Raw genomic sequence first — 26,732 nt, forward strand, 5'->3', positions numbered from 1 at the left:
CCCACCATGGATGCCACAACAGCAGCCCGACTGAAGGATCACTCTCTAAAGTGGGCCTCAGCACCTTTAAGATCACTTATCCACCTAACCTCACTAAGAATGCATCAAAAAAACTCAAACACAGCTTAATAAAACAAAAAACAGAAACACTTATATCAGATACTTATTTCAGTATGTACAATGGCAACATCATGTCTGACCTAATCTTCTTCACGAACAAGAGAGCCCAATGGAGAAAACCTCTCATATCATTTTTCCAGTGCAAACAGATAAGGAAAACACCCCATGGATTTAGTCTTTCTATCACTTCCTCTCCTATCCACAAAATAGATCTCACCATTACTATCTATAACAATGGGATCGCTCTCATTCAAGCTTCTAATCGAAACCTAGAGCAGTTCGACAAACTCTTTTTGAAGATCAAAAGCTTTGTAGCTAACAATTCAACCCCAGTGCGACAAGATCCAACACTAACTACCTCAAGGTCACTCCAAATCGATGCTCCCACTTCCTCCTCAGATTTACCTCCCTCCTCACTCACCACCCTTCCCTTACCTCTGCCAGTTTCAGATCTGTTCGAATTACATATTTCGCGGCCATTACCCTATCACCACCTCCTACCTCCTTATCAATGCTTCCTGGAACACCTCTAATACTCAGTGACCAACCCCCTCCTCTGGAATCTCCCATTACCACCGCTGACCCCTCTAACACACATCGACACACTACCCCCTCTCCAGTTCTCCACACTCAATCATCCTCCGGATCAATGCATCCTGGAACACCGCTTATATTCAGGGACCTACCCTCTCCCAAGGTATCCCCCATTACCGCCTCGGACCCCTCTAACACACTTAGACACCCTCCCCCCTCTCCAGATATCCACACTCTATCTCCTTCCCTTTACCAACACCCGGACTTGTTGGCACGCTTGGACGATATCTCGCTCCAGCTGCACCTTCTCTCCCTCGAACTCCACGGTTTGAAAGCCCTCTCACTTGAATATCTCCCCTTGTTAAGCCCCCTCCTCTCTAGTCCGAACCGGCCCAGAGTTCCCGCCAGTGCCATTGACACAGCTTCCCGTGACCACCCCTCTTCCCCTACCATCTCTAATTCCGTTTCCCTACCTAACACAGCCTCTTGCCCAAGAAGGGCATCCTGTCTCACGCCCAATGAAATTGACAGCCTTCTCAAGTCTTATTCGTCCAACACAGACATCAACATGAGTCCAAATGGAATAATTCCAACCATTCATTATAACCCTAACAGAGAACCCTACCACAATCTCAGGGCCATAAACAACGATAACCTCAAGAGAGTGAACATCATTCAGAATCCTTCCCCATACTCCGGCTCCACTGAAATGCATACTACTCAATTGTAGGTCTGCCAACAAACACGCCTCCGAGATCTTCGACCTCATACAACAGAATGATATAGATATCATTATCCTCACAGAAACTTGGCTCAACCCCTCGTCCACTCCAATTCTTGACCTCTTGGGGTCCCCCACCCACGACATAATTCATCTTGACAGAGTTAAGAAGCTGGGAGGTGGCCTAGCTTGTATACATCGGAGCACGCTTGCGGTCTCCCTCTTCGCCAGTAACTTGTGAATACCTTTGTCTCACCATCTCTAGTAACAATCATCTGGTTTGCAAACTACACACATTCTATCACCCCCCAGGAGACAATCTCCCCTTCATTGAACAATTAATGGAAATCATCTCTGACAATGTGGATTCAGTCCATTCCCACATCTACCTTGGGGACTTTAACCTTCATTGGTCAAACATTAATGACCAAGCAGTTTCATGCCTCTATTCCTTCTTGAATGATCACAAATTGATTCAACATTGTGATCAGCCTACTCACATTAAAGGGGAAACTCTAGACCTCATCATCTCCAAAGGTCATACCATCTCATTGGACTCCATCATACCATGTGATTGGTCGGACCATCACATCATTTCCTTCCATATCATCTCGGAGGTTTATTAGAGTAAGACACAAACAACCAAACCAAAGATTTGGAAAAGGGACCTCAGAGATATCAATACAGCTGACCTAGCAACCCGCTGTAATCGTGCCCTCTCTCCCCAATTGGACATACATGAAGTCCATGCTCTCACAGACTTTTACAACTCTTCTATTTCCAACATCATGGATTCTATGTCCCCACTCCAACAAAAAAAATGCAACTACAAAAATATCTAAACCTTGGTTCAATGGCAACCTAAACCCGGAACGTCGCAATCTATGAGCCATAGAACGTTCCTGGAAATCCACTCCATCTGCAGACCATCTAAAAATCCTTAGAGCAGCAAGAAGTTCTTATAACAAACAAATCAAGACAGCTAAGGCGGAATATTTCAGATCCCAACTTAACCAAGCAGCTAATCGACCCAAGACACTGTTTGAACTGGTTAAACAACAATCGGTGGTAGCCCCTAACCGATCAGCCTCGGAAGTCAGACCTCCCTCATGTGATGATCTGGCTGCCTTTTTTGCTGAGAAAACTAGACTTATTAACATTGATCTGGAAACCAGGAGAGCTCTATTGCTATCCAATGAACCTGAACCCCCCCTGGCCTTGCCAGACAAGGCAGCACCATGTAGCTGGGGTATCAAGAATAACGCTTCCTGGGACACCTTTACCCCCCCTCAATGAAAATGATATCAAAAAGGTTATTCGGAGTATCATCCCATCTAATCACTTCAGTGACCTGTTACCACCTACCATCTTCAAAGTAATTAAGGATGAAATCTCTGTCACAAGGCACGATTCCAGAATGTCTAAAAGAGGCTCAGGTAACACCTATATTAAAAAAAAGCACAGCTGACAATACAGATCTTAACAACTTACAACCTATCTCCAACATCCCCACTCTAGCCAAACTCCTTGAAAAATGCGTCTAGTCACAACTATGTGCGCACATCGAAAATTTCCATCTTCTGGACCAACATCAATCTGGCTTTCGTAGTGGGCACAGCACTGAATCAGCTCTCACTCACGTGATGGATGACATCTTAGTAATTCTGGATCTAAATTAATCCTGCCTCCTTATCCTACTTTACCTTTCCTCCGCATTTGACACTGTCAATCATGACAACCTCCTATTCATTCTGGAGCATAGGATGGGCCTTTCTGGTCAGGTGCTGCACTGGTTCTCGTCCTTTCTGCAGCACAGGTCCCAAAGAGTAAAAGCGAACCACTCACTCAGCCAGCCATCCCCAGTCAGCATGGGGATTCCCCAAGGGTCCTCCTTATCTCCCATTCTCTTCAATTTGTTCCTGGAACCATTAGCTAATGTTCTAAAATCCTTGGACATTCGCTTCCATATGTATGCAGACGACACCCAACTCTATCTGAAAATCTCCTCCCCGGATGACATCACGTCACTCAACTCCACCCTACTGACTACCCAAAACTGGTTAACTGAGAACCACCTCCTGCTAAACACCTCCAAAACAGAATTACTCCTCATTTCTCCCCCGAAACATGTTCCTAAAATCGACCCCTGGATGAACCAACTCACCGCCTTCAACTGCTCCCCCCGCATTATCGACTCAGCTAAATCTCTAGGAATCATCCTGGACAAGCATTTGAATATGAAGACTCATATTTGCAACATGTGCAAGGGAGCTAACCACCTTCTGAAAACACTCAGGAATCTCAAACCTTTCCTACCTCAAGCAAATAGTCCAAGCGCTTGTTTTGCCGAGGCTTGACTATGGCAGTGCTACGCTATGTGGCCTCCCCAAATACACTTTGGCCCCCCTAAAGGCTTCACTGAACGCGGCGGCCAGATTGATTACGGGCACCAAGTGAAATGCCCACATCTCCCCGGTTTTAAAATCTCTAAACTGGCTGCCCTACGAAGCTAGAATCCAACTAAAGATTGCCTGCCTATCGCACAAAGCCCTCCACTTCAAAACCCCCACCTACCTTGCGCAAAAGCTAGAACTATCCGGAGGGGGTAGACTGTCAAGGAGTGCTAATTCCCTCCTCTTGAAACCTGAGACCTTCCGCAAAAAGAGAACATGCCAACGAGTCTTCTCTGGAACTGCTCCAAAAATTTTGAACTCTCTTCCACTGGGAATTCGCAGAATCTCCTCCAAGGTTGCTTTCAACCTGGAAGCAAAAAGATTCCTCATGAATAAGTTCTTACCTTAACATGAGGGGCAATTGTTGGCTCTAATTGCATCGGACATACTATGGTATTGGTTATTATTCCTGTATATGATTATTGTATTTGTATTAGTTATTATTCCTGTATATGATTATTGTTTTTGCTCCACTTATGTCATTCTGCTCCATCGTCTAGCCCACTCTTCGGTCACCCAGGTTTATTAATGATCTGTTATATGTCCACTATTTGATTCAATGCCTATTAGATTCCCCATTTGACTCAGGTTTTGATCTGTTACCTTCCTTCCCGCAAATTGTAAAGTGCTCTGATATCCTTCGGGATCAAGTTCGTGCTATATAAAACTTTATAAATAAATATATAAAGGGTAAATTCCACACCAAAGACATGATTAAACAATGTGTAAAAGCATCTGTGGTTACCCTTCTTCTTCTCTCATGTCCACCACAATACTCTTTCTTTTAGTCCCACTGTTCCATGGTAGAATCAAGAACAACTTATGCTGAAAGAATCTGGAATACTTGGTAGGATCAGGCACAACTTATGGTGAAAGTATTTGGAATACTGGATGACTGTCAGATTTTAATTACTTCGGTGAGATGTGGTGGTTAATCAAAGAGCACGACATCGCGATACTAAAACAGGATTTTAGGAATCCTCCAAGTACTAATGTATATTTTTTATGCTAAATACCAGCCAATAGAGGAGAGTAATGGCAAGATGACTGTGGTTGTCCTCAGGTCTGCGGTGGATAATAGTAACCTGACATGGCAGATAAATTCAAATAAAACTATGGAACATGGGACATGGCCATCACATTCGAATGTGATTGTTCATGCGTTTCTGAGCAGATACCCTTGCTACTCCTGTGGCGGAACAAGAGGGTAAGTACCTTGAGGAAGGCGCATGATGCTCTGCGTTCATCAACGTGTGATGCTCGACATAGTTCTTTTGAATGATACACCTAGGGCTGCCAATATTCTGAGGGTCTCATGGAGCTGTGTGCATTAAGGTTATGCCAACAACAGCGCCTTCTCATCTTGCGCCAGCCTTGTCCCTGCCTGTTCATTTCTGCCTGATTTTCCAGTTTAATGTAGTGGTAGACCTTCATTATCATCCTTGCTGTCCCGTAACTCTCTGACCTCTGCTGGCACACGATCAACAAAACAATCATCAGCCCCAGGCAGCTCAGCTATCGGTGATTTATGTGCGTTGGGGGAGGTCCGGGGATGTTTGTGTTCAGGAGCCAGTCCCTGCTCAGCCAGGCACAGACCAGTGAACACAAAAGGGACCCCTGCTGCCTCATTGAATTCACTACCATCAACAAGGGCGCCAGGCTGCCACCTTAGCAAAGGCTGGCTCTGGTTTCACCAGTAGAATATACAGTTCTGACCTTTAATTGGTGCTGCAGTGTACAGTGTCCCAGGGCTGCTCCGCTGATCAAGGGGGGGGGGGGGGGGGGGGGGAGGGGTACGCAACTGGAGTGTTCTGTACCGGTGCTGTGGATCCAATCTCTCCTTAATGCCACATGTGCTTCTTCCTTGTCACCGTCCATTGTTTTTGCTGGGCCTGGTGTGCACAGGCTTGTGGCCCCCGCACTTTGCCTGTGTTTGTAATGGTGCTGTTCTTGTTTCTGATTTGCGTTCAGCTAGTGAAAAATGTTACGGGGCTGGGTTTAATGAGGCCAGTGTTATTTTGTACACATTTGCTTTGCGTCTCTCCCCCACCGCCTTGTAGAAAAGAAAACATGTAGCTGGATCCAGGGGCGTGACAAAGGCCGCCCACAGCGGGGGGAGTATCTCCAGCAGCTGCGGTGCGTCCATTAGGGCGCTGGGGCGTTGCCCCACCAGCCGCCCCCACCCGCAGCTCCCTCGGCGTCTCTGAACTTAAGAAAACTCTCAGTTTACTTAAGTTCAGAGATGCCGATGGAGAACTGACAATGCATGTCAGTCAGCATGACGTCGGACCGCCCACCCCCAGAGTCTGAAAGGGGTGGGCGGTCTGGCGTCATGTTGATTGACAGGCATTGTTAGGGACAGGCAGCAGCACAACAAGTGCGCATGAGTGGGGTAGGTCGGCAAATTTTTCCGCCGTGCCCAGTCATGCGCACTGGTGTCTGCACAGGCTGGCACATGCCCATTAGGAGAGCGAGGGTTGAGCGAAAGGCTCAAACCTCGGTCTACTAATGGGCAGGCGGGCGGAGAGTAACCGTGCCCTCAGTCAATCCAGGATTGTTTGAGAGGGGTTGCCACTCACTTGCCAGCACTGCAGCAGTGATGCGGCTGTTGAAGGCACCAACGGACGGACCCGAGGCGGTGCGGACCAGGTAAGATGATTTTTATTTTATTTAACCCCCCCAGCCCCCACCCCCGTGCGACACCCCACAACACCCCCCCACAACACCCCCGCGCGAGCCGCTACTGATCTCCAGGGGCCCCCCTCACTGAGGGGCCCTCAACACGGACAGTGACCTGGCCTGAGAGTTCCTCAGTGAGTTCGGAGGGGGGTCCCCGCCCTGTACTTTGCAGGTGGTGGGGGGGCGGGAGGCTCAAGTTTCGTTACGTCACTGGCTAGATCATATTATGAAGGCTGTGCTTGGGCACAGCATAGTTTGCACCTGTTTTCAAGGTTCCGCACTATCTAAAGCGCATAGAATTGTATCACAGACTTATTTCAGAAACTCTCCAAGTGCATGGGCTGCGGAAAGCACAGCTCGGAGACCTAGAAAAGAAAGCACTGCTCCCTATTTGTGAGTTGTGCTGTCTGCAGCTCATGCACCAACTTGAGGCATTTCCAATTTATGTGTATGCATTTTAGACCCTGCAAATTCTTAAAAACAGGCACACAGATCTGCACAATGCCTGCGCACACGTTCATGATGCATGCAAACTGTAACAAAGGCTGCTGTTAGTGCTTGTTGACAATAGGCAAATTCACAAGCATCAGAAACGACAGGGGGCATGTTTTAGTTCTTCTTATAGAACATATGCATTGATATTTTCGTCAGTGATTTACGCTCACTTCACTTCATACGCAGGTGGAAATTTATAAAAAAAATTAAAAAATCAACTCTGCCTATGTAATTAAGTTCTCTCTGCCTTTTACGTTTCTTTCAGGCATTAGCACTGTCCTATACATATTATCACAACTACTACACGCTGCTGTAGAAAGAACAGTATCACAAAATGTTTGCCATCCGTTCATCATTTTTAGATATGTATACTTGACGTCATGTGTTCCCCACGAAAAACATTTACAAAACTAAAAAGTCACAATGCACTAGGAAAAAGAGACCTATTGACTTTGGCAATGTTTTTTAAATTTACTATGAAGATAGACATTAGGACTGACTTACATAGGAAAGGAAAATCAGCTGTGAAGGACATCTATTTGTCATCCACATCTGGCCACATAACTGCCCCATACTGAGATCTGAATTTAGGAATTACTGTTTGGCTGAAATTTCGCCTGCTCTACCGCCAGGTCTGCCATTTTGTGGTGTTAAATCTGTGGCAAATCCGTCAAAAGTGACGACATATCAACGGCCAAATCTGAATTTACTGGCAGAATTTCTTCATAAAAGCCCACCGGAAAAATAGTGACGGACTTTCAGGTAGAGGTAGGACGAAGTTCACACTCCTTGTGCAAAACTCATCCAGAATTTTAAGATGTTTATTTATGAGGTGCTGACGATGTACTCTTGTTATCTGGGTGCATTTCTAGTGCCCACATTTAGTCACAGAAATTTCACCATCCGAAACGAGCTGTGATGTATTATCCATGGAAGGCTTTCGCACTAAGCCACTCCTCAGTGGATGGAACTATTCACCTAAGGCAGAGAAACTTCCGCCTTCCCGACAGAGAACTCTAATAAGGGCCCCATTAGGAGTTTGATGGTGCGGTGGTGGGACCACCATGCCTCAGCACTGCAAAACCCATGTGAGAACCACACGCCATATAATTACTTTTTTAGTCTTTGGGGGCGTTTCCTTTGCTGTTCCGACAGCGGTGTCTATAAAACAGGCACCACAATGGGAATGTCAAAGGAGGTTCCAGCATGGCATGGATTGTGAAGTATACGCTGTGCTGAAACTGCGGGGTGCATGCACACAGGGGGGCACATGTTGTGCCCCCCTGGGTGCATCCACATGGAAGGAGGCATAACGTTCCTCACCACCACTGTTTAAATGGAGGAAAGACCTCCATGAAATCAGTAGCAGTGAGGAAAAATGTAATATGCTTGGCGGGACTGTGGCGTTCCCGCCAAGCATGTTGATGCTTATTGACTGCCGCACCACCGCCAGGGAACAGCGGTTCCCTGGCAGAGTCGGCGGTCCCAGGGCGGCACGACCGGCAAGGTCGTAATTTGGCTGTTGGAAGACCGCCACCGCTGCCTCACCACGAGCCTGATGGTACGAGGACTGCCAGACTCGTAATTAGGCCCTTAATATTTCTCAGCCGCTTTGGCGGCAGATTTCAATTTGCTGCAATGGTGAACGGAATATCTGGGGGCAAAACTGTAGATGAAGCCTGTTTTCTCCTTAATGTCCTTGTTGATATTGTTGTACACTTCTATGCCCGCTGTGAAAATAAAAATACGGAAAACAATGAGATTCTGACATGGATTATTACTGAACAAGTTCTTTCTCCGAGTCCCTTACTGTAGCCAGTCCTGTACTGGCTTCAATGATGCTTTAAATAAATTCATCTTTGGAATGGTTTATTTCTGCGCATTATCTGAAGCAGAGGTTCCTCTTCGGAAACGGTGGCGAGAGATGGGAGGGGAGTGAGGTTGGAAGATGTGAAAGAATCAAGGAGGGGCGAGAGGGAGGTATTTATTTCAACATTAACTGCCTCGCCACAAGCAGTCCAGTGAAGGCCTCTCTTGAAGATACCAGGTAAGGGGAATAGTTTAAGAGGAGGGAGGGACTCTGCAGACATCTTCACTCATTTCACCTTCGTACACTGTGAGTATTTATGGCATAGTGTCGGTCACACTTACAAGTCCTGGGATTCGGAGAGAGTGTTAGCTACCTTTTCAGTTTGCTTATGTGTTGTGTTACATTTCAGTGTCTCATTCATGATTGTGAGACACTCTCGTTCATTGCTGTACTAGTTGTTACATTATTCATTTATGTACTCATGTATGGAAGGGCCAGTTCCCCATAAGCTTATTTTCAGAACAAATGCCATGCTGGACATACCGAATCCCTTTTTTCCATTCCTGTTTAGAATGTCATTGGGACAGTGTGCTGTGAAATGTACCATTTTTCCATTCCTGTTTAGAATGTCATTGGGACAGTGTGCTGTGAAATGTACCATTTTTCCATTCCTGTTTAGAATGTCATTGGGACAGTGTGCTGTGAAATGTACCATTTTTCCATTCCTGTTTAGAATGTCATTGGGACAGTGTGCTGTGAAATGTACCATTTTTCCATTCCTGTTTAGAATGTCATTGGGACAGTGTGCTGTGAAATATACCATTTTTTCCATTCCTGTTTAGAATGTCATTGAGACAGTGTGCTTTGAAATGTACCATTCACCGCGCCTGGTAACATAAATTCCTCTGAGAGACAACCGCCAACACTGGCTTAACAGGCAACACTGCTACACCTTTTCCGCCCCCACCACCCCCTCCCCGGTGAAGTTAACATTACATTTTGATTACGTTTTCTTTTGATATCAATGCTGTGGTGTGGTAGTGCATTTTAAACACCACCAGACATGCTTCCCAAATGGTATCTGATGATCAGAGGCATTTTAAGGCATGGACAAAGTGGGCTCTGGCCCAAGGCTCCAGCCCTTCAGGGGGTCCTCTTAGAGCCAGCTCTGTTCTGCAGAGAATCTTGTCCCAATGACCTTAAATAATTATTAAACAGATTGTTTTAAATACCGTTTTCCTTTAATTTATTTGGGTGATGTGTGAGAGTGACAGATATTTTTCAGAGAAATGTTGTGTTTATGTTTCATGCAAAATCCCTAAAAAAAGTTTCTTTTAGATCAAAACAGGAAGGGCACATATGAGAAATGGGAGGGTGTCACAAAGATTATTTGCAATAATATTAATGAGTCGCTGCTCTGTTACAATATTGAAAACACACATCACTTCCTGAATATTAGATGTGAATACATTTAGAATTTGGACAAATGTGTCTGTGCGCTGTCAGTGACCTGGCCAAAGAGGGCATGAAAGAGATGAGGGTGTATCATAGATTTAAAGTTGTTCCGAAGAGGACCCCAAAAATACCTTGGTCCCAGGGCCCCCAAATCCTTAAGATGTCCCTGCTGATGATCACTAAAAACAAAAGATTGTGTCCATCGCCGACTCCCCACTGGAGACGACACTACGCAGTGTGCAAGAACTGAGACACATAGGGACAGCTATGGGATTGTTAAACTTTAAAACAAAAATATTGGAGTGTGAAATGAGGGTGAAGCTCACAGTTTCCGAATTCTAATGTTTAATTGAAGAAATATCATGAACAAACCAAAGAGGGCTGCCCTGCCCGCCCTCTGCAATCAAACTTCCAATTCTGACATGTAATATTTAAAGACATGTGCCACCTGTGTTTTTGATCATTGCAAGAACTAAACATGGCACAGGAGGAGGATGCAAGTACTGGTTCTGTCCAATCAAAGGTGTGGCAGTTCTGGTACCGTCCATTGACAGCCAACACATGTGTAGCAACTCTGTTAATGAGTAAAGTTGCTGTTTTCCAAATTATAGCAACCCAACTGAGAGTTTGATGTCCCACTGACAGCATAGTAGCTCTTCATAGGAGTGCTAGTTCTGTATAGCAGTGTGAGGTGCTGGTATTGTAACATGAAAAATATGGCAGCCATATTGGTAATGTGGTTTTACTAATAGAGTGGTGACATAATGGGCTTCTCAAGTAGCAAGGCAGCCTGTTAACTGGCTGTCACCATAACTTATTCATTAGTACAGCCCCCAGCCTCTCTTTATGACTCTTGTCTACTTGCCATTTCTCTCTCCCATGCATCGTGGTCACTTCCAATTTCCAGCACAGCATGCACACAACTTAAAAGTGTAATAAAGGACCGAATTCCCAAAGGTATGTGCACATCTATGTGATATTTAGCTGCACAAATGTTCACATCTAAGTGATATTTAGATGTATATAGCTTTGATATACAGGTGTAAATCCAATTGACTGATTCTTAGAATTTGCGCTCCTAAATGGGATTTCTTCAAATGGACATTTCTCACATTACTGTGGATCTCTCCATGGGAGCAAACCTGGGGTGGGTTGTGGGTATTCCAGCGTGGGGACACCCGCCAAACTTGGTGAACGTCCACAAATTCACAGGTTCGTGACTGTGCCCACATGTTTGCCAGGCACTTTCTAACCTTGAAAACTCTCAGATATTTGCAAGAGCATGAAGAGGAGTAAACCTAACTTCAGGGTGAGAATGGGGGGGCACACCCGCAGAATGACTTGTGTGGAGGAAGGGGTGTTTACACTGAAAAATGTTTCCATAGTACAAATGCACTTATGCATGGCATGTCCGCTTATGTATGGTGTGAATAGATACACCCATGAGAACATTTCAGAGAGCCTGCAACAATCACATGCTCATAGGGGTGGTCCTTTAATTCTTTAAGAAATCCATAAAAGAGGGAAATATACTCAAAAGGTAGGAATAAACCTGATGAGAAAGTTCAGAATACTTTTAAGAATTGGGTGAAAGTGAAGGGTGTAAATAGTGTAAACTAACTATGTTAATAAGCTAACTGTGTAGTTTCATCAACCTTCAACTATTATTTGGTAAAGTAATTTAAGGTATTTATCATTATTGGCCTATGCTGCAAAAAGTGCTTGTTCTTAGTGACAGTAGAAAGAGTCGATTGGTTGTAAATGTAATTTGGCACTTTATCAACAGTTGCACAAATGGTGTTATCTTAACCACAGTTTCCCTCAGTTAAAGTTATGACATATAGTGTCATGCTGTTAGCTCAAGATATTCAGTTATTGCAACACATAGTTTTCTTTACACTGTGCACTATAATACAAATCCATTGCACTGAATTAGAGCTGGAAGTGCTTTGTAAATTTGAAGGGAACTGTTTCTAGCCGAAAGATAAAAATGAGAAATTTAGGTACATCTACCAGCAAGTTACTCATTTACAGTGAAGGTTAATGCTCCCAATCCTCTGTGTTTCCATATGTAGAATATTCACTCTCTGAGGGCCAGGAACAAGAAAAAACAAGCGCTGGCAAAGCCAAGAGGTCTGGTGCTGGACTACAACCTTTTGGGTTTGGCTATTATTTGTTCTGTCATGGTTATTGCAGAAAAACATGGTTGGACAAGCTGTTGTGCCTTCATTAATTTAAAGGAAAACATTGTCAAGAGGTAAAAAATATTTTTTGATCTAAAAAAAGCACACATTACCATAGTAGTCTCTTGCATGGAAGGGAACTACTTTGTGTCTGGATGTGCGCTTTGTGAAAGGGTGTCACACTAAAGTATACAAAAAAGTGATGGATGGAATGCTTGAATTAATCTCAGCCACTGGTAATTACTCGGGCCCGAATACCAGTCCATTGTTATTTTGCACATCATGCCACCTCAGTTTGGACTCACCCATATGCAAATCAGCCTTGACCCTGCTCCATTGAGAACAGTCCTCCCCAGACTGCCTGGCCAGGTCCTACCTGAATTGGAACACAAACAACCTAGAACTGGTTTCACCCTAGTTAGGGCTCATCAGTATAGCTTGGTTCCAGTGACACAATGTGTACAGGACCCACATCTGGGCGTATCAGTCCCACATAGGGCGACACACTAAAGTACAAAAACAATTGATGGATGGAATGCTTGAATTAATCTTAGCCACTGGTATTCACTCAGACTGCATCTCACTTTATCATTATTGTACACACCACACCACCTCAGTTTGGACCAAGCCATATGCAAAACAGTTTTGACCTTGCTCCAATGGGAACTTTCCAGTCCGAACTGCCTTGTGAAGGTGTAGTATGCCTCATACGAAAGTCAGCCAATGGCTGAAGTGGGCTGCCCCATTGCCCCTTGATGCATGCTGGAGAGAGTGGAGGAGAAATGGAAATGACACAGCAACAGGCTATTGGAAGAGGGCTAGCTGAAAACCCCTATGATTTCATTATACACATAATCTTAGTAAAATGAAAAGGCCTTGGCTGACATGAGACCTAAAAACCCTATCAGTAAGGCTTTGGCTGCCAGCCTCGGGCTTTTGCTGCTGCATTTTATTAAATGCTTTTGTAAATCTTTATTACAAATGATAGAGAGGGTTGCAAAGATAGAAAAATAGTAATGCTTGCAAAGACAGACAGAGAGGGATGTATAGACAGACAGATAGATAGAAAGTGCTAAATAGCTAAATAGAAAGATAGATAACTAGCTAGTTAGTGGGTTAGAAAGTTAGGTAGTCAGTTGCATTGAAGGAGATTGTTGCATAGATAGGTAACTAGAAATAAAAGGTTGCATACAAAGAGAAGGTTGCATAGATAGACAGACCGATAGGAAGATAGATAGATAGATAGATAGATAGATAGATAGATAGATAGATAGATAGATAGATAGATAGACAGACAGACAGACAGACAGACAGACAGACAGACAGACAGACAGACAGACAGACAGACAGACAGACAGACAGATTTGCAAAGATAGATAGACACATTTGCAGAGACATATAGTTGCATAAACAGATTGCCACAGAGGGATAGACGGACAGTCAGGTAGATAAACAATTAGGAAGACAGGCTGGTAGATAGACATGTTTATAGACAGATATACCGGTAGTCAGACAGATAGGTAGACAGGCAGATAGCACATAGGCTGGTAGATGATAGATAGATAGATAGATAGATAGATAGATAGATAGATAGATAGATAGATAGATAGATAGATAGATAGATAGATAGATAGATAGATAGATAGATAGATAGATAGACGGACGAACATAGATAGATAGATAGATAGATAGATAGATAGATAGATAGATAGATAGATAGATAGATAGATAGATAGATAGATAGATAGATAGATAGATAGATAGATGGATAGATGGATAGATAGATAGAACAGGAAATTGAAATAAACAGCACAGCCTATATTACCAATATTATAGTTAAATGTTTATATAAGCACAGCATACAAGAGCACTGAAAGCAAATTAGAAAGCCATGCAAGCAGGACTCAATTGTTTTACACGTACAGCTGTAGTGCTCAATTTAAATTCATACATACCAGCATGACATACAATAGTGCAGTTATATATGCACTTATTACACTCATCCTAAAAAGAAAATAGTTTTATACAGAACAGTTTCAAATGAATTCCATCTGGTATGCTGTGAAATTGCAGTAGTCAGATAAAAAAGGCCATTCCAAAAGAAATTTACAACAGCATCAGCAGGAGACATTAACTGATAAAGCTGGAATGTGCCCTGTGCTCAGCCTGCTATCACATCAAGCTCTAAATTAGGGGTGGGTAGAACTCCTGGAGTTTCATTCCAAGGAGTTTCACTGAGTTACATAAAAACTCTTCAAGATTCTGTGGAGTTCTGCCAAAGGGCGGAAAATATGCATGCCTTGCTGCTTACGCTACAATTTGCCACTAGTAGCGTGAGCAGAACTGAAAAATCAGCAGAAATGGTACCATACAGTGCACAAGAGTGAAGGCCATTTGAGTTGATTTTCCTGCCGCTCGAGTAGAAAATCTATTTGAGCAGCTGCAAATCTACTAGAGAAGCAGCCTTCTGACCGCAATCACCCGTGTTAGAAGATAGCTCCAGGGGGAGCCAATTCTGGCTCGCGCTCGCCACCTCACATTTCTGGAGCCTTGCGGGGGAAAAATTCTGTCATGTGGCAATTGGCATAATTTGCCTATGACTCTTCATTACAAGAGTAACGCGGATTGGCTACATTTTGCTAAGTCAGCGGGCGGAATAAAACATTCCACCCACTCCTGCTCTAAACACAAAGGCAGCACCAAAGCAATAATAAAGTAAAAACAAAAACCCTGGAACCGAAGGAATGTACCATATGTGCGGATGTGCTCCTTGTTAAAGAGCAAAATTCAGTCCCTCAAAATGAATGTAGCGAGTGGCTGAAGTAGGCTGACCCATGCTGTATGCCGTAGTCAGCCGAAGCAAAATGTGGATCACACAAAAACAAAGCAATGGATGAAGAGAGCTGGCTGAAAGACCCTTTAAGTAAGTATATTATACATATAATTTAAGTAAAATCAAAAGGCCTTGGCTAATGCTAGACCTAAAAATAACAATTATAACAATTATAATTCTACATATTTTAATAGAAGATGCTATTACAAAGTGCTAAATACCATCACATCATCTCAACAACAGAGGAAATGACATCACATAACCTTTGACTCTGATGAAAGGTCGGTGTATCTTTTAGCTCTTGCGATTGTGCACTTATCTGCATGTTATCTATACTTTAACATATAATTAATCCACCTTGGAAGAATACATTTTTATCTTACCTCATTCTATTGGCTGTTGATGCATTCTTATCCATTCCATTGCAATGGATGAAGGTCTATTTTACACCGAAATCTTATACATAAAAAGTACCTTCAATGACGACACATTCAATGATTTATGTAATACATGCTTCCCATAGATAAAGCAATACTTTTAGTACTTTTTTATTAACTTAGCCCTTTTTGTCATCGTTGTTATTTCTGTCACAGGACTCGCATGTGAGCAAAACCTTAACATGGCTGTCTATTGTGTTTTTTTTTTTTATATCGGCCAGCCATCTTTGGGTCAGGTGGAAACAATGACAGCTTATACGTTAGTGCCGCTCCTTATTACTTTTCCTCAATCCCACTTGGGCTGAGTATTTTTTTAAAGTTTGACTTGCAGGTGGCTTCTCGTCATTGTTATTGTGGCTGAGTGATTTTTAAAAAAAGTTTCATCTGCCACTAGTTAACTTGCTATTTTATCATCGTTTCACGTTGAAATGAGAGCAGGACTATGTTGAAGGCTCCCTTAATGTAATTGCAGCCCTCTTTTTGTTTCTATGTGAAATGAATGTCAGGTGACGTGAACCTTCAGTATAAACCTATCTTCCTTCCTATGGCATAGAAATGAAGGCAGGACTGTAATACAGGCTCCTTTGCCATCCCACGTACTCTACACAGTGAAACAAAAACAGGACTATAACGATACCAAAGCAGCCTTCAGAGTATTTCTGCTTTCATTCCTATATGAAATGAAGACCCAAACAATTTCACAAGCTCTGACTTTAGTATGCTAATGTATACATGCATGTATGAACAAATGTGCACTTATGCTTGCATGTGTTACAACATTAATGCCAGACCTATTGACTTTGCCAGTGCTGCTTGTCTTATAATTTAAAACTTGAGCATAATAATAATACAATCATTTATGCAACACCTAAGTGTCCCCGCGCTTAAATTTCATACTCAAGCAGCACCTATGAGGCAAGGCTCAATTCAGAGCTTTCTTGTCTAAGCGCAAGATGCAGGTCATTCCACTGTTTGGAGGTCAGCCAGCTAAAAGAGCAACCTCCTATGTGAGCTCTTTTCACTATAGGGATGGTGGCTAATAAGGCCCCTGCAGACCTAAGACTCTGCCGCGTAGGTAGGGTTTGACAAGGCCCTTTTCCATTCAAAATTCTTCTTACAATAGCCCATAGCTTTGAAGAACATTCACTTGCCCAATGGCAGCCAGGGCAATTTAGCAATGGTTGAACCCTAAGGTGAATACCTTGGAAGGTTAAGCAGCAGACGGGCTGCTGCATTCTGCACCCTCTGTAGTCTCTGTAGTCTGCGTTGTGAGACTCCCAGATTCAGCACGTTGCAGCAGTCCAGTCTGGTCGTTACCAAAGCCTAGACTACTGGCTTTCTGGCAGCTTCTGGTAGAAATGTCAGGATCTTTTTCAGAATTTTGAGAATCCCAAAGCATTTCCCTGCTAGACTGGTGATCTGACAGTCGAATGAGAGACTTGCATCAAACCAGATGCTGAGGTTCTTAACTTTCACCGTGGCATCAGGTAGTGGCCCAAGTGCCTCTGACCAGATTGATGGTTGTTTCCCTAGAATGAGAACGTCTGTTTTTCCGGCATTTAGTTTAAGGTAGCTATGGTTCATCCACTCAGCCAGTTCTGACAGACATGACCTTAACAAAGCTGCAGTGCCTCTTTCATCCTGGGACAGGGTAGTAATGAGCTGCGTTTTGTCGGCATATAATGCAATGCTAAAGCTGTAGCGCTCGACGATATCTTATAGGGGACGTATGTAAAAGGTTGAATAAAGTGGGGCTCAGCACTGAGCCCTGTGACACTCCCTGTCACAGTGGAAAAACCTCAGATCGAAAGGTTTGTGGGGCACTTGGAAAGTGGGGTTCTGTAGGAAAGAGGCTAGCCACTGCAAGGCCTTGGCACCTATGCCTCAGTTTCACAGCCGTTTGAGCAGAAGACAGTGGGAAACAGTATCAAAAGCAGCACTGAGCTCAAGCATTATCAGTGCCGCAGTGTTGCCCTCATCCACGACCTGCCTGAAGGATTCAGAGGCTAACTGCAATGCAGATTCTGTGCTGAACTGTGGTCGGAACCCCGACTGGGTCTCGTGGAACAGTACCCTGGCCTCAATGAAGCTTGACAGCTGTTTAATTATATACTTCTCAGACACTTTGGAAAAGATAGGCAGCAGAGAGATGGGCGTGCAGTTTTCCAGCTTCATAGGGTCTAGTAGAGGCTTTTTTAGGAGTGGAACTATAATAGCACGTTTCCAGCTCATAGGAACCTGACCTAGCTCCAGAGAGATATTAAGACGATCACAAAGCACAGGCAATATTTCCTTCATACCTCATTCCAAAACAACAGGCGAGGCAGGATCAGATGGCAATCCTGAATTAACCTTTGTCAACAAAGGAAGAAGATCCACTAAGGTTAGATGGTTGAAGCTAGAAAGTCCTGCCCCATGGAGAATGGTTCACACCAGGCCTCAAGACACAGGGCATCTCTGACTGCCTCTGGAAAAGTAGCATAAACAGTGAAGACTTTGTCAGAGAAAAACTGAGCGATCAAATTACAGCCAACTGCTGAGGGATTAATAGACGCTGACACTCTGTCCAAAGAGGATAGTAATTTTACAATAGAGGACAGTTCACGGGAAGAGTTTAGAGCCCGTTCAATTTTTTACACGTAGAAATGATGGCGTGTAGCCCTGATCTGTTAGTGGTGTTCCTTCACGGCTCCTTAGTAATTGTCTTGATCATTAGATTTAAAGTCCTATGCAGTATTTTCACATGAAATTGGAACTGTTAACAAGCACAAATGATCAGCTACTAAAAGCAAAAGATATACATAAATGTAAACGATCAATGGTCAGGTTAGATGAATCCCTGGTGAAACACAGCAGTCCACAGAAATTTCAAGCCACAATAGTAGAATTTGACATCACAATCTACCCTTGCATGAAGGCCCATGGGGAAATAGACACAAATGTGTAATTGATGTGCTTCACCACAATTCTATGTTGTGAAAGTACGCATTATAGTGCTATGTAGTTATTAATACAAACAATACACCATCTCGCCAACAGACCAATGTTTGTCTTCCGTACCAGGCTTGTGAATGAGGCTTTACATTTTCCACACCATTTCTTTATCTTTATCGGAAGGAATATTAAATGAGAAGAGGTGTAATGAGACTGTAAATGATACAGAATTTGACACTATAGGTGTACCTGAATAGGTCTTATCAACTTTCTGGTATGCCTCTTTTGCAGCATAGAGAATGTTTTTTCTTAACGTGGAAGAAAAGGTATTCCATCTTGACTGCTGTGTATGCAATCGCATGCTTGCATAGCGGCCATCTTGAAATGGGAATCTATTCCAAGATCACTGCCAAGCATGCACACATATTGGGGGTCTTCTCGGAAAGGATCAAAATCCATTTAAAAATGAATGCTCACTGATACTATGGCTGGCGGCAATGAAAGCATGAGGGGGCTAAGGGGCAAGTAGGTGCTCGGAGTTTATTCATTTTCAATGAGCACAGTGGACTGAAGGGATGAAGGATAGGAGCAGAGAGTCACATTAGAATGATACAAAATAGCCCTGCAGGAACTTAATGAAAGGTTAGGACATCAGTAATGGAAGGAGAAAACTCCTACAGTCAAAACACAGTAAGTCAGCTCTGGAAATTACAAGAAAAAGAAGAACATCAATTGACTCACGGGGAGGGGATGAAATCGGAAAGAAAGCCATTGAATCATGAGAAGTGTTGGACAAAAGTGGCAGCTCACCATTATGGGCTTCAGGGTTCTGTCCTAATATTGCCTATTATTCCCTATTAGTATAATTATAAAAAGCAGAACCTCACTGCAAGAGAGGCTCAAGCAGCACCCTGAGGCAGTAAGTCTCTCTGATGGCTGGCATGGAGGCAGAGAGGCTAAAGTGCCAGCTATATGGCAGATTTTCCAGGATTGGTGAAGGCCTAACCCTAACCAAGAATTCTGATATGCCTTCAAGCCATCCCATATATGAATTCCTGCATCGTCGCCTTTAAAATTAGCTCAGGGTGCTTTAAGATTCAGCCCTCTAGTGCCGAGAGGCTACCAGTCAATCATTCTGTACCTTCACCTTCTTCCATCACATCATAGATTGGGGTGGGTTCGGGAGCCTGTGAGGAGTTTGGGGGGGGGGGGGGTGAAAAAGCAAAAAGCTGAAAACTAGAACCCACATAATGCATCACTATGTGCTGCAGAGACTTCAGCTTTTAGTTTCCTGCTTAAGTGTTCAATGCAGGAGGGAACTGAGTTCTTACCTTAAAAGTCTACGGAGTATCCGGCTGCTGAGGAGCTGAAACAGACGTTTGAAGGTACTACATAAAATCACTCGAACTTTGTGCGCATGCATGCATTCAGTTGCAAGTTTGTGCCTCCCAACACCCATCACTGCAGCTGGAACAAGGTATCTTAGACCCTGTGGACCAACGCTCTCAACGCCTCCCACCCTGACTCCTCAACCAACCTAGAATAAGCCGTCAAGAACCTGTCTACTTGGATCACCGACTGTGCCAATAGAGTTTACCCCATTAAGCCAGCCAAACTCAAAATATCCTCCAAACAAGCAAGCTGGTACACCGAGGAACTGTGAAACACTAAACGCAAATGCAAGCGTCTTGATGAGAGATGATGCACCAGCAAGAAGCCCACGGATCGAGCCGCTTTCAAGACAACACTCAACCATACCACCAATTCCTGAAAAAACCCAAAAAGGAGCACCATCGCCAACTGCATCGAAGCCAGCTCCAACCACTGCAAAGAACTCTTGAACATCATTAGAGAGTTCTCCAACCTCTCATACACTAATCACCCTCTCCTAGGAACTCTGCGACACCCTGGCAAACTTCTTCCACGACAAGATCACCAACATCTACAAACATTTTGAACCCCAACTCACTGCCACAGACACCCTCAATCACCTTGCTACCACAATTCCAAACCCCCACCACCTGCTTACTGCCTGGGACCAGCTCACCACTCAAAACACCACTGCCATCATGAACTCCAACTACTCTGGAGCATTCTCATACTCCTGCACCCACCACATCCACATCCTCGGGAGCAAGATAATCAGAAATGAGCTCACCAACAACTTCAACGCATCTATTGTCACAGCCACCTACCCCTAAGAATGGAAACACACAGAAGTCAAACCCCTTCTCAAGAAACCATCCACTGACCCCAGCGATCTCAAGAATTATTGTACCATCTCTCTGCACCCCTATTCAGCCAAAGTCCTCAAAAAGGCCATAAACCTTCAACTCACTGAACCTCTGGGACCCTATTACACATAGGATGCACTTTCCCTGTTTGCGCCACGGTGCACCTTAACAATTGTGCACCAGGCGCAAACAGGGAAAGGGCCCCATTACATTGAATGTGCCGTACCCAGGGCGCCACGAAGGTGTGCTGCCCTGGGGGCAGTGCATTCAAGTGAAAAACAGAGCAGCTTTGAAGCAGCCACTCCGTGTTCTACTGTGCAGGCGGCAACCCGCCTACACTTTTAAGAGGGTTGAAAGATCCACTTGCAGTTGGGTGCAGAGAGTGACTGCACCTGCCTTCAATGGAATGCCTGGAGGGGTCCATAGGACACCCTTTACCCCCTCCAGTGGGCTGTGATAAGGCTCCTCCTGACAGCTTCTTTACCTCTGAGCCCGCATCGATAATACAACACAGGGACCGAGGCAAAGCGATTCCCTCATTTGCGTGGGGCTCTGCCCCTATCAAATGAAGGGACATCCTCTAGTGATAGCGCTGGCACTATATGTGCTCCAGCGCTATTTGTATTACAGAAAGGGCCGCACCAGCATCTGCAGTCGTTTCTGTAATACCAAAGTGCCCCAGGGCATGCAAAGCGGGTGCACATGCCCCTTGTGCCACTGGGGCACTTTCCATGATAGGGCCCCTGAGGAACAACAGTCTTCTGGACACCTCCCAATTCGGATTCCGCACCAACCACAGCACCAAACCGCTCTGATAGCTGCAACTGATGACGTCTCAGCTGCATTCAACACTGTATCACACCACATCCTCATCAAAAGTCTCCACCACATGGGAATCCAAGGAAACACCCTCAAATGGATCGCCTCCTTATTAACCGGAAGAGCCCAGAGAGTCTGCCTACCTCCTTTCACCCCAGAACCCAAGAACATCATCTGATGCACTCACCAAGGTTCGTCCCTCAGCCCTACACTGTTCAATGCCTACATGACTCTTGGCCATCATCATCAGAACCCACGAAGTAAACATCATATCCTATGCCGACGACACCTAACTCATCCTCGCGCTGTCAGAAGATCCTTCCACCACTTTGGCCAACTTCCACAATTGTCGCCTACTGGATGAAAGACAACTGCCTAAAATTCAACTCAGACAAAATGGAAGTGCTAATGTTCTGGAACAATGCCTCGTTGTGGAACAACTCCTGATGGCTTTCCGAACTAGGACCTTCACCAACTCTGACAGACCATTCCCGCAACCTTGGCATCATCCTGGACAGCAAGCTCACCATGAGAAACTAGATCAACGCAGTCTCCTCCACCTGCTTCCTCACCCTCTGCATACTCTGTAAAATCTTCAAATGGCTCCCCATCAAACAAGAAGAGCCATCACTCAAGACCTAGTCACCAGCTGGCTGGACTACACTAACTCACTCTACATAGGAATCACTGCTCACCTCCTGAAAAGACTGCAGACCATACAGAACTCAGCTGCCAGACTCATCCTTGACCTCCCCAGATGGAGCCACATCACCGCTCACCTAAGGAAACGACACTGGCTGCCCATTCAGAAGGGATATCATTTCAAGATTCTGATCCACACTTACAAAGCCGTGTACAATCAAGGACCAGGGTACATAAACCACTGCCTGAACTTCAAGCAACCCACCAGACACCTGCTCTCCATTTCCCTCTCTCACTCTCACACCCATACATCTGCCAAAGCAACAGTGGAGAATGCTCCTTCTCCTACATTGCTGTCAAGTCCAGGAATGACCTCCCCCTGCACCTTTGAACATTATCCTCTGCTGGAATTCAGGAAAGAACTCAAGACCTTACTGTTCAACTAAACCCCTGCTACCCCAGGGTTCAAAGCACCTGGAGACACTCACAGGTGATTAGCCGTGCTTAACAAGTCCTGCTTGATTGATTGTGTGAGACAGCATGTTTATAAGTAAACACTTGTCTTTATGTGTGATTCTGTTTATGTGACTGAAAAAGAGTTAGTGAGAGTGACAGGGAAAGTAATTGAGTGAGAATGAGCAAGAGTGAATGACAGCTAGTGTAAATATGCGACAGTCTTAGTAAGAATGACAAAGTGAGACTGTAAGAGTGAGTGAGAGTAAGAGTGAGTTCAAGTGAGTAAGTGACCGTGAGTGAATGAGAATTGTGTCCGAATTAGTGTGAGAGAGTGTGAGTGAGAATGAGTGAGTGAGAATGACTGTGAGTTAGTAAATGTAAGTGATCTTGAGTGAATGAGAGTGTGTTAGTGTGTAATGTCTGCGAGTCAGAGCAGGTCCTGGCATCCTGGGTGTAATTCTGGGCTTACAGAGGTGCTCAGGGCAAAATGCTAGCACTGCCATAATATAGCACTTCTTGGCATAAGTGGCACCCAAAAAAATGCGGGTACTGGCATATTAGAAGAAATTCTTGGCACATGGGGCACTCATGGCACAATGCTGATGGCATATTGGAGAAAGCCTTGGCATGAGGCACCTTCATCAAAACGCTACCAGTGGCACACTAGAGGTAATTCTTGGCATATGGAACACCTGTTTCAAAATGCTAACAGTGGTTCACTAGAGGAACATTTTGCATATGGGATACCTGTGGCAAAATGCTGGTGCCAGCAATGGGGCATATTCATGGCATATGTAGCACCCAAGACAAAATGATTGTGCTGGCAATCCACATGTAATTTCTTGACGTATGGGGCAACTTTGGAAAATGCTGGCATGGGTATACTAGAGGTAATTCTTGTTGGAAAGGTCTCCTGTGGCTAGAACTGCTGGCACAGGCACACTGAAGTGATTTCTTGGCATTAGAAAGGACAACCATGTCATAAGGGAGGGATCAGGCAACCATGATCAAATGCTGGCCATGATACATTAGGGGTAATATTCTACATATGGGTCACCCATTCTCTATTAATGGTATTAATGGCAAAATGTCAGCATTGTCACACTGTATTTATATCTTGGCACCCATGGAAAATGATGGAGAGCATATGAAGCAATGCTGATCCGAGCACAATGAAGCTAATTATTGATATGGAGAAAAGCTACTGCACATTTTTAAAAACGGGGTCAACTGCTGCGAAGCATCATAGTTCATTGGCTAGGCCCACCAGGAAAGTACTTAGATATTTTATCAAGTGCCCTCTCAGAATTTATGGTGTTTGAACAAATTTATGTGGAAATAGTAGTTTAAACTTTTCAAACTTTTCTCTGAAGTACAACCCACCTAGAAAAAGATGGGCTCATTTGCTTGCTGGCATTTGGAGATAGTGTTATGCCCCCCTGCTTTCAAAGATCACATGCTACCACTAGAAGATACAAAGCCCACTCAAGTCTATATTAAATTCAATAGGTCAGCCAAAGCCGCCTTTAGGAAAGACCTAAGAATGAATGAATACTGTTAAAATTGAGAGTAATTCAGGAGTAGGGTGAGGGCTGGTGGCGTATGATGCTTCAGTGAGCAGCAGACTCTTTGATATTCTAGCTCAGTACCCATGCCAAGTTATGTCATTTTAACACTAGATAATGCTGAATAAGTTATATGTCAGGTGTTGAAGGCTTGTCTACCTAAAAGCCTTGACAATTACAACCCCTAGCCCAATTGCTATTAGAATATTATTGCCAGATAAATGTAGGTTGTGCTAATAAAAACTGCACATAAATTCATTATTTTCATCCTGTGGCTTTCAGCAGCACCCAATCCAGCATCCTGAATACAATAGAGCTATTTCAATGAAGTGATAGTTCATGGCATTTGTGAAACTCTGGCATTACTTGAGCAACAGCCATTATCCTCACGGGGGCCCAAAATATTTCAGACTATGGGGGCTGGACTCTTGTTTAGGTCTTTTGCATAAATTGTCTTTGGCATATAAATGCACTCTGTGCATGTACAATAACCAGCAGTTGGTTCATTGTTATTCAATGTGCCATAGTGTTTCACTGCATATCTTAAAATGCACAATTACGTGCATGACAGATGGCCAGAGCCGATGTACAACATCACCACAATAAAAATTCTGGTGTTGTGGAAGCATGCAAAAGTATTATATCAATGACTCTTTCTCAGCCACATCTACATACTCCGCAGACCAGAGGACATGATTGAAAACTAAGGTCTTTATTTACAGTTTGGCTTAAGGGATAGATACTCTGTCAAAATTTGACCAATATCCTGACTGCTGTATCACAAGTGCTTTAGCTTAAACTGCACTTGTAACATGGCCATCTGCTACGTTTTTGAGAGAGTATCTCATCTGTCAAACTCTTCCTATCTCCTTAATTTTGGGCATAAAGCTTTGAGTCCCATCTTCATTGACAGTGCATACAAACATTTCATGTCCCCTTTTTGTCAATTCTCATATATTTAGTCTTTTATGTCCTATTCCACTTATTGAGCTGTTTAGGAATTAATATATAATGTTTGCCAACACGTTTCGCCAGAACATCTCACTTCATCAGGGCAGGGTTTTGGTAGATTAAGGTTGGCTCTATGTTAAGGTATCAAAACGTATTTGCCAAAATGTATTTCAATGTTGATAGCACTTAAGAACCTTATAAAGGATCTGGTGGCGTGACTGTGGTACCAGTATTCTAGGGTTCCAGGAAAACCATACCTCATCCACAACCTTTAAGCACGATTCTTATATTACCATTATTTATATGGAGTCACCACCATGGAAGAAAGCATAAAAATCTTGCATTTGCCTTGGGGCTTAGAGAGAAGGAAAGACCTAACATGAAAAAATGTTTCAATGTGAAGAAAAAAGTTTTTAAAATCACTTTCAGTGACATTTCATGAATTTTCTAGCTCTGCACATCCAGAATATCCACAGTGTGAAAAGTCTGCACACATAGAGGCACGAAAAACCCATGTATGCCCAACATCTATGCCATTTATTTACAGTCATTAGTCCTGCAGTCATAGGCAAAGCTTGTGTGCGCCTAGTAATTCTGTTAATCATATAACAGTGTAAAACCTAGGGAGTGAGGAGTGGTATGCCTCGGTAATTTGACAGTTACCAAAATGTGTTTATGAAGCGATACACAATTAGTAGTATTTTCAGTTTTGTGAAAACAGTTTATACTCTACAAACTCAATATTCTGATTTTTAGGCAACGTTTTTTTATGATTTATTTAAAACTCCTTTTGAAAACTTGGTATAGAATCTGCTAAAACAGAGTTTCTTAACACATTAATAAAAAAGCGACACATTTTTAAGATGTATGCCCTAGTTATTCTATTTTTCTAAACCTCTCAATATTTTTTACAGGAAGGATAAACCAGAACGAAGCTCTGTCGAACATATACTACATCCAAACCCTCTGAAGAATACGATACTTTACTGACATGATGAGTCAAAAAGGTATTGCTCAAATGAACACCCATGGCGCTCCATATAAAGTGATCAATGAAATATGTAATATATAATCGCTTCTTAAAATGCAATCTTTTTTTTTTTTTTTTGAAAAGATTTTATTGTGCATAAAAAGGGTTACAAACACGGGCCTACAACCACCAGGGCCGGCCGCTAGTAGTCGAAGTGTTCCAGCATATCAGAAAACAATGACTGGCCCACAGGGGCTCCGCACTATCACAGTAGATCAGACTGCACATAAGGGAAATCAGAATACACACTTTTAGTATAAATAACAACAAAAAAGAAAAATACAAAAATACAACAAACAAGGCGAAACGACTTATGAAGGACGGCGAACACCAGCCGGGGGAGTCAACACCCAACCACCCGAGGGCGGTCAATAAAAGAAG

The 26,732-nt window shown here is 43.7% G+C and overlaps 1 protein-coding gene across 3 annotated transcripts in view; it reads left to right on the plus strand.

Moving 5' to 3' along the window:
- The first annotated feature begins 8,978 nt into the window (after nt 1-8,978).
- Nucleotides 8,979-26,732, plus strand: part of LOC146822958 (leukocyte elastase inhibitor-like) — a 92,877-nt gene continuing 75,123 nt past the window's right edge. The window contains exons 1-2 of one of the 3 annotated variants that reach the window (XM_085607116.1): nt 8,979-9,049; nt 26,236-26,328. In XM_085607116.1, the coding sequence (XP_085463242.1) occupies nt 26,313-26,328 (16 nt within the window). In that variant the 5' untranslated portion in view covers nt 8,979-9,049; nt 26,236-26,312. The other 2 variants (XM_085607118.1, XM_085607117.1) reach the window with 2 other exon arrangements.

The sequence above is a fragment of the Triturus cristatus genome, chromosome 5_2 (genome assembly GCF_964204655.1).
Source record: "Triturus cristatus chromosome 5_2, aTriCri1.1, whole genome shotgun sequence".
Taxonomy (NCBI): Eukaryota; Metazoa; Chordata; class Amphibia; order Caudata; family Salamandridae; genus Triturus; species Triturus cristatus.